At 35.0% G+C, this 9,203-nt stretch overlaps 1 protein-coding gene across 1 annotated transcript; it reads right to left on the bottom strand.

Annotated features, from left to right (window-relative positions):
* Nucleotides 1–160: 160 nt before the first annotated feature.
* LOC110712427 (probable RNA-binding protein ARP1) lies at nt 161–6,063 on the bottom strand. The gene is made up of 3 exons (XM_021890890.1): nt 5,125–6,063; nt 4,811–4,934; nt 161–275 (listed from the first exon to the last, which is right to left on the bottom strand). Exons 1-3 carry the CDS (start codon nt 5,356–5,358, stop codon nt 175–177), a joined length of 459 nt encoding a protein of 152 aa, XP_021746582.1. The 5' UTR covers nt 5,359–6,063; the 3' UTR covers nt 161–174.
* Between the last annotated feature and the right edge of the window lie 3,140 nt (nt 6,064–9,203).

The following is a 9,203-nucleotide window of genomic DNA, read 5'->3' as shown; positions in this document are numbered from 1 at the left end:
GAGCCAAAACATAAGTAGAATGGACCTAGGAGAAAGGCAAATGCCTTGCCAATCCAACTTCACTCCTCTCTTCTTTTGTGATCAACACTAAAAGTAAAACATGCAAAAAAGGCTGCAATGCTGAAAGTAGCCATAGATAGATAAGCAATAACCCACCCATACATATTGTATACATTATCCTTGCTGGTAGTTATATGGAACAGCCTGTTGGTAGCCAACACCTCCCATTGGTGCACGTGGATTTCCGATATAGGGGCTAGGTGACCTTAATCGTCCTATTAGAAATTTCCACAAGAAAATCAAACAAAGACATAAGCAAGATTAGATTGAATAAAAATTATATGGTATGTATCACAAAAAGAACATCATCCCATGAAACAGCATACACAGCATAACTCTCATATAACATTAAACAAAGACCATATGCGCACAAAAATATCTAAAAGCTCGCCATGGAAGCAGAAAGATATAGACACAATTCATTTCGTAAGACTGTTGTCAACCTATCCAGTTATTATTCATAAAAGTAGTTTTAAAGATCCATAACACCTCCACCCATGAGTCATACTACAGAAGAAAGCCATTAGGCTCAAACCAAAGCACCCAAATCAATCCTTAAATGCACACCTCCAAAGCACCTTCAGTTGTTCTCCCCTCCCAAAACCAAGCCAATTCACCTGCATATGGCACATCGGAAAACAGAGCATAACCAAAATGCCCCATCATAATAAAAATAAAAACTAGACCATAAAGCATCAGACACTTCTCAATGAAGAGACGAGAGCCTATTTTGCAACTTCTTAACAGACAAAACAAATACTAGGCAACAAATCTCCATCACGACGCTGCACCAGAAGATTACTAAGAGTGTTGGACTAATCCAAAAAAAATGCCTGAACCTTCATAAGAATCACCACCTTCCAAATGAAGTTGGAAAACACGGAAAACTGATGTTTAGAACTAGTGTTTGAAAAAAATACTTATGAAAACTATTACCAGAAAGTCCATAATAATCAACAAGCAAGCTCTACAATGATCTTTCTTCAAAAGAGAGGCTACATTACTTGATTTTCCTTATCCTACATTCCATGTTCCATGATAATAAGAGGTCTTTTGGACTATGAAATGTTAAATCGGATTGTAACATATGATAGAGAAAGGAAAAAGAGGGCACAAGAATCCTCCCAAAACACCACAGTAGATTAAGGATTACCCACTAAAAATTCAAACAGGGAAACTAAAAAAGAATTACTTTGAAACAGACTTCCATGAGCATAGACAGGATAATCCACTGCAAGGCAAAGTATCCCAATAACTCATGTTTAGACTAAAATATAAACCCCTTTAGGTGCCGAAGAGGGACAAATTCCAAAGATGAAGTCTAAGGCATTTCAACATCACACTACCAAAACCTAGACCCTTTTCCTCCTTTGGCCAACATACGAAATCTTAAGCTAACATTTGATCCCTCTTATACCAATCTACCCTACCACGCCCCTCACCCCCAAACTGATAAAAAAAAATAATAATAAATAAAAGCCCTTATGATCCTAAATTTGTAGCCACAAGAATTAATACATAATACTTTAATACACAAAGATAGTAAAGAAGTATACATGAAAACAATACTCAACAAGATCCTTCTGAACCACACAAAAAACCAGGCAACCCTCCACCTATACACTTCTTAGAGAATTTCTCAATGACCACAGCCCAAAAAGAAAGATGCATAGAGTTCACCCTTTAAGGAACCCCACTGTGTTTAAATGACCCACCCATGAGACAAAAGAATGGATACATCACCCTTAGACACAGGACTTAGACTTAATGAGTTTAATGCAGCTTCTAGTGATGGGCACAAAAGGCTAGAGCAGGTAGGCACATTTGCTAACTAAAGTTATAATCCAAAACAAAGTGAATAGATCGCCAGAATACATTCATCATTTTGACTTTCACACTAGCCAACACATTACTTTGATCATTTACAACTTTAATTACACATTTGAAAAGCTATAAATTTGATATTTTGAAAACATACATTGAGATTAACCCAACAACAATTATAACAATGACTTTATCATCACATCAAGTAATAAAATGGGAAATACGTTAGTGTATAAATAGTGTTCAAACACAAAAAGGTGCAAGTATTCGACAAATTCCTACCTGGCTCCCCCCCCCCCCCTAAAACCCTCCCTAAAAATATTAGACACAACATGCCAAGAAAACGTTTTACTAACTACATAAACCACGCTTCCCCCTAAACAACACACATAAGCGACAGAAAGGCATCCTAAATTTTGTGGTCTCTAGTGATCCAAAACCATTACACTTTAAAAGCCTATCTATAAACCTGCTAACATAACGGGTCATAAATCCAATTTCAATATTACCCCACCCACCCTCCCCCAAAACCTCCTAACATATTCTGCCACCTTGTTTGTAACTAAAATTGCTTCCACAAACACATTATTGTTCGAAAATGCAAACCAAAAAGAATTTGTTTAAACCTTTGAAATAATTTTATACACACTAGTCAGATAACTTATGGGCTGAAAGTCTCTCACATTCTACTACTTTCCTTTAGTGATCAACTTACCAGGAAAGAGTTTCAACTTCAATCCTCTTGGCTTCTTTTAAACAAAAAAAGCATAATTCTGACACTAAAAAGATAAAGTTTACCCAAAAGACCAGAATTCATTTAAAAGTTACTTGCTCGTGAAAACTCACTAGCAACACTCAACAATAAATGGTGTCGATAATCAATATCCTTGTACTTATTTCTACACAATCAGTAGCTATCAGGTATAGGCTAAATGTATAAAAGATCATTTTACAGACTTCAAATCTTTTGAAAGCAGGCAACTATCAAATGCAAAAAAGGCTCACCCAAGTTTCATTACAATTCTTGAAGCATTCACATGCCCTGAATCCTCAGAACACCCAGAAACGCCAGTCCAGAGTGACAATGAAGACATTTCATGCTTCAAAATGACTAGAATTCATTGTAAATCATTTTTAGAACAAACGTGTACCTCACACAGATTATTTATTTGCCACCCAAAAAGGAACCTTAAAACATGATGCCACCCTTCTCTCTTTTGACTCTATGTCAACAATTCCACATAGGTCTCAGCTACTAAGCTAATTCTGGAGAATATCAAAGTCTCAGCAGTCGATCAAATGAAAAAGATAGTCTCAGGGGCATGCCCGGAAGAGGTTCAATGCAATTGCATGTTAAGCTTGAGCCTGAGAGGGAGAAAGACAGAAAAAGGAAGGAGGGGGTTGCTTTGTGGGTCGACCAAAAAAATGGAACTACATATGTCATTCAGGAAAAGATGGAGGTTACAAAAATGCGCATGTTAAGATGGATGTGCGGGAACACTCTAAGATATAGAATCAGAAATGAGGTGAGGTTATTGCAGACAAACTAAGGGAAAATCTCCTACGTTGGTTTGGGCATGTAAGACGGAGATCCGAGGGTGCACCGACATGAAGAATGGGACCATGTAGGGGTTAAACAAAGGAGAAGGAGATCGAAAATGACTTGGTTGGAAGGAGTTAGAAAGGATATGAATCATATGGATTTGCATGAAAATGAGGCATTTGATCGTAAGGGATGGAGGAGGAAGATTTTTGTGAATGACTATACGGAATAATCACTTTTGGTTCATGTAACCGACCCTACTTATGGGATTAAGGCTTTGATTGATTGATTGATATGTCATTCACTCCCTAAATAAAGTAGGATATGATCTATGAATGAGATTGTAATTAAAGGATGCGCTATTATTGAAATTTCACACCAAATATCAATTAATTTAAACGAACTTATTATTTTTACTTATCTGTTACCTACTCTTCTATGACTTTTGTTTCCGTTCTATTTCCATTGATCTCTTTGTTCCCATATTCAATCTCTGATTTATCTACACAACTGATAATAGCCAACAAAACAAGCTACCAGTTTACCACGCCAATGCTATTGTGCCATAATAACAAGTAAGGTGTGGTCTACTATTCTAACACAAGCATTATTTAAAAAGGGAATTTTTGCAACACTTAACATTGGCTCAAAGAAGACCAAACCTCATATATATGTAATGTAAAAATATAGAAATCCTACCAATATGAAGGGAGGGTGTTGTAAATCTAGAAAATTAAGTAGATGTTATAAAGTCGATCACTCAATCCCCCCCCCCCCTCAAAAACAGTGAGCACTATTCTAATGCAAGCCAATAAACTTAACTAGCCCGCTAGTCATAGTGATCTGACAACAGCGAAGCAAAACTAGGCAATGGATTTTACATATAACTATATTCTAGCACATTTCACAACTATCACATAATCTTCAAATCAGCTAAACAAGGACAAAACAAGATGTCAAGTATAATAAAGTCAGTCCCTGGATATCCAAAGAAACCAGTGGTTTCTACACTTAACAACAGCTGCACTCACCTGTTTACCCAACTCTATCTCTTTGAGAGCTTGCTAGTTGATGCTGGTTCAATATGCAAACGATTAAACAATGAAGACCGCGAGGAAAAATATATAAATCACAGCTCAATTACCACCCAACACAATACATATACTATCAAATATAGGATACCACCAACAGACGACTCTCACGGTTCATAGAAGCTCAAAACTCAAAAAATCCCATGCCAAGTAAAATTCAACTGATAGGTGTAAGCTTATAAGAACGTTAACCATTGTGTTGAAGCAGAGAGAAGCAAATGAAATGTTTTGTAAAAGCAACACGACACAAACAAGATATGCTACAAAACATGCAGAAATAAGCAAAAAATACCAAATGAAAGAGCAGGTCGAGGTCGTCCAAGTGAAGCTAAATTACAATTGGCACGCCGCCCATCAATTATAGGCGTTGGGTCTGCGCAAGCTCTCCTTGCAGATTCCGGGTCCCGAAAAGTCACCTATACCCTCCATAGGAAGCACACAAAACACAAGCACAGTCACTTCACAATCATACTCTTTTATCATGAAATTTTACTTATAAAGGATACATGCTGGCCAATTTTAGTCTTAACTTTACTCGACCATGCCACTTTAATCGGCCACATTTGATCATAACACAATTATACAGAAAGATAGAGAAATACTCACAAAACCATAACCCTTGGAACGACCAGTATTCTTATCAGTGATAACAACAGCTTCAAGAATCTCCCCAAAATGCTCGAAATACCGACGCATCGTCTCGCTCTGAGTCTCCCAAGCAAGACCTCCAACAAACACCTTCGTGTACGTTGTGTCTCCGAACTGCGAACTCAAATATGGCAAACCCGAACCCGAGCTCGACCCCGATCCGGGTCGACCCGGAATCGGCTGATATGCCATCAATTTTTTGGTAATTGATTGATTGATTGATCACCAGAATAATTTCACCCAAATGATATAATTATTCAAAAAAAAAGGGGGGGGGGGGAGAGAGAAATTAAAAGCTCAAAAATTCGAAAAAAGAAGAAACAAAACCCTAGAAAAACCCTAGAAATCCCCGGAAGAAAGGGGAGAAATTATCCAATCAAAGCAGAAGGTGGGTATTAAGGGATGAATCAAAATTATGTCTTTTGAAGAAAAAGCAGATGACTTTTAATAATTAGAAGAGACAGAAAACGGGAAATTTTGAATTATTAAAGAGAAAAAGAATTCTTGTTAACAAGAGATGGGACAGGGGAGAAAGAAGAAAAAAGCAAACCCTAAAAATGGAGTCAAACAAAGTCAAAAGAGAGAGAAAGTTTCAGAGGAAGAAGATGATTTGAAATTTATTTACAGAGAAATAGGGGATATACACAAGAGAAGAGAAGAGAAGAGGAGAGAGAAAGTGTTGAGGAATTATGAAAATGGTAGTAATGGAGAAGATGGAAGGAGAAGTGGGACCCTTACACGCAACTTCCAGGTTGTTTGTTTTTTTTTTACCGGGAAAATTTGGTGTTATTGTGGCGGGCAAATTGAAGCCCAGGTAGTTAGCTCACTTGCTTTTTTGAACTGGATATGGACTGGGTTGACACGAGTTTCAGTAAAAATTAGTATGACAATGAATATTATATTATTACATACTCCTTCTTTGGAATAATTTAAACACTTTTAGCATGTAGTTAAGGAAAAAAAAAAAAAAAAGGATGGTGATCATAAAAATGAGTAGTTAAATGTAACATTAATGAATTTGTTTTATATTGTTATCAAAGGCGAGTATACTTTAACATTAACAATGGAGTCCCTTGTCATTATGTTAACGTGTTAATTATTTAAAACGTCCTATAGACAATAATAGGTCAATTATTTAGAAACGAATAGAATATTATTTGACCAATTTACAAAAATGATAATATGATTAAGAGAGTTTGCTAACAGGACACAACCCAACACGGTATGACACATGAATCTAGTTGTGTTTAGATTTCGTTAAGCTTGGTACGTCTTATCTTTTTCTTAATCTTAAGTACGAACACGAAAATCGATGTTATATAGCCCCATTCGTGCCCAGCTCTAATTGTCTTGTTGTGTCTAATAAAATAAACTAAGCAAGTAGGACAAAATGGAATTGAATAATTTGATTAATAAAAGTGGAGACTGGAGAGAGGGATAGAATGAGATTGATGGTGATGATGTGATGTGTGACGGCAGACACTTAGCCACTATGAATAGGCGAAATTCGTCGGCTTGTTGAGTTTGTGATTATCATCCAAATTCCCATATTCCGTCTACTCCAACTATCCGCTACTATTTCTATATTTGCCCCTTTTTGTCTAATACAAGTACGACTAATGCTCAAGGTTTGTACTCGGTATATGCTACCGTTATAACAGTGTGACTTTTACACTATTTATATGTTTATTTTGACTTTATTTTTAATCAATTTATATAAAAATATATATATATATATATGCCATGTAATATATTTTTGGATTAGTCCTTACGTATATTTTCATTAGATCAAGCTTTTATATTTTTTAATAATATATAATTACAAATATTAATGGTCAAAGTTGTGCATCGGCATGTGTGTCGGTTAGAGTGTTGCGATTATTATGAAACGGAGGAAGTACTGATGGATTTTTCGCTCCAAGTTCGGGTTAGGTTGTACGGAATACTATTTATTTTAAAATAAGTGCCCAATTTAATTGATATACTCCCTCCGTATTTAAATAAATAAAACGTCTTTCTTGTGCATTTATGTCAATGCAGTACTTTGATTGATAATCTCTTTAATTATAAATAAGTAAAAATTATAACAATTGAATATATTAATAAACACGTTCCAACAAGTACCCACAAAGATTATATTTATTCTTATGTATATAAATCACAAACATTGATAAAAGTGAATTAGATGAATAATGCAAAATGTCAAAATGTTTCATTAATTTAAACACAGAGGGAATATGTAACAATGTGAAATATGATCAATAATAAACTAAGTATTTATGAGTCAAAGTAGTAAATAAGGCAAAAGTTGAATTGAGACCTTTATTTTGAAACTACGGTGGCTAATGCGTGCGATGCGTGCGCATAAATATTTGCACACTATTCTTAAGAGCTTAATAAAATAGTCAACTAACATTAAAGAGAGCATATAAGTAATAAACAATTAAAAGAGTATAATTGTCAAAACACTATTTATAAGAGTTAATAAGTTATTACATACTTTTTTAAAGGTAGGTAGGGAAGAAAAAGAAAAACAAGTCAAAAAGCTACGCTACACATCAGTGGTGGATCCAGAAATTTATAAATGGAGGATCCAAAATAAACTTCAACGATCATACCACCATACAAAACAATAAATGTCAAAAGATACGTCACCAAAATTACTAATCATTTTCATAAATAAAAACCACATATAATAATAGGGAAAACAAACTAAAATAAAATAAAAAATTACAATTGTTCTCATCATCACCAAAGTAGTCCGAACACCTTTATCGATGGCAAAGAGGCATTGGCCGGCGGCAGCAAAATTGGCAAACAGAATCCTAAATCACAATATGCTGGTTTTGTTTCTTGAGTTGTTGAGAGAAAATAAAATAAGGAGCTTTGTGAAAATGGAAGAATTATTTTTTTCAATGACTACTTAATTGTTCCCCTACCTCACGTGATAACCAAGAATTTTATTCCAAAAAAAAAAAAAATTTAACTAATTGTCTTCATGTGAACCGAAGAAGCCAGGTGCTATGGGTTTATGGAAATATTTGGGCCTTTATCTTATAATATCATATAATAATGGGAGCGCATATTTATGGGCTTTTTTTTTTTTTACTTACATGAGCCTATGAACTTGATTTACTTTTTTCAAAAATGGGATGCGGATGCTCCCTATGCGGGCTTTATAGGTCCGCCCATGCTACACATGTGGTAAAAAAAAAAAAAAAAGGTTAAAATGGCACATATGTAATTCGCATGCATAAATAGGGGTAATTATGTAAATAGACAAGGGATATAATTGCCATAACACTATTCATAAGTGTTTAATTAAACTTTTAAAAAGGTAGGGATAAAGGGGAGTATTTAAGTATGATAACTTTTTGATAGAACATGTCATATATGAGAAAATTTCAATATAGATCAAGCTCGTGTTCTTCCATGGATCAATTTTGGGTTTATTGAAATATACCTTATTGTTTGAATCAAATTTGCTTCAATAATATGAGATATCGTCTAATTTATTCGAGTCGAATCTGATCAATTTTAGGTCGGATTAACTTATGGTCATCTTGTGTCAAAAAAAAAAACTTTGAGCCATCTAATCTTAGACATGGTTGGATTCAAATGAAGTCAAGTTCATGTCAACTTAGTTTTCAAATCACTCTGTATCGAAGGTGACTTGATATGATCAATTTGAATCTCGTTGTTTTAGGTCCAAACTATCAAAAGGGTCGATTGTTTTTAGTCCATGATATTTTTACCTTTCCCAACTTTCTTGAATATGTATCCCTGGCTCCCTACAGATCCACAAGAATCACAACTACTATATATAACCTTAGATCATCAAAAATCCTCCCCATTTAACTGAAGAAATTAAGAAAGATGTAGCAATATTCCCAAGTGCTCATCCATTACACCCTGTCACATTATCTTCCCAAGTGCTCGTCCAAGTAAACTATTAAAGCTATGGGATGTAGCAATACTCAAGATCTTAAATCAAATTTCATCGGTGAATGAGGCATTAAAATGACATTACACATGAA

This window comes from Chenopodium quinoa, unplaced genomic scaffold (assembly GCF_001683475.1).
Source record: "Chenopodium quinoa cultivar QQ74 unplaced genomic scaffold, ASM168347v1, whole genome shotgun sequence".
In the NCBI taxonomy this organism is placed as follows: domain Eukaryota; kingdom Viridiplantae; phylum Streptophyta; class Magnoliopsida; order Caryophyllales; family Amaranthaceae; genus Chenopodium; species Chenopodium quinoa.
This window is presented reverse-complemented; position numbering and strand designations above follow the sequence as displayed.

Excerpts from the sequence above, each read along its gene's own strand:
- LOC110712427 (XM_021890890.1), bottom strand. The coding sequence starts at position 5,358 with ATGGCATATCAGCCGATTCCGGGTCGACCCGGATCGGGGTCGAGCTCG. Across the intron at positions 4,935-5,124 it reads GTTCCAAGGGTTATGGTTTT|GTGACTTTTCGGGACCCGGA; the intron begins GTGAGTATTTCT and ends TGGAGGGTATAG. Across the intron at positions 276-4,810 it reads TCGACCTGCTCTTTCATTTG|GACGATTAAGGTCACCTAGC; the intron begins GTATTTTTTGCT and ends AATTTCTAATAG.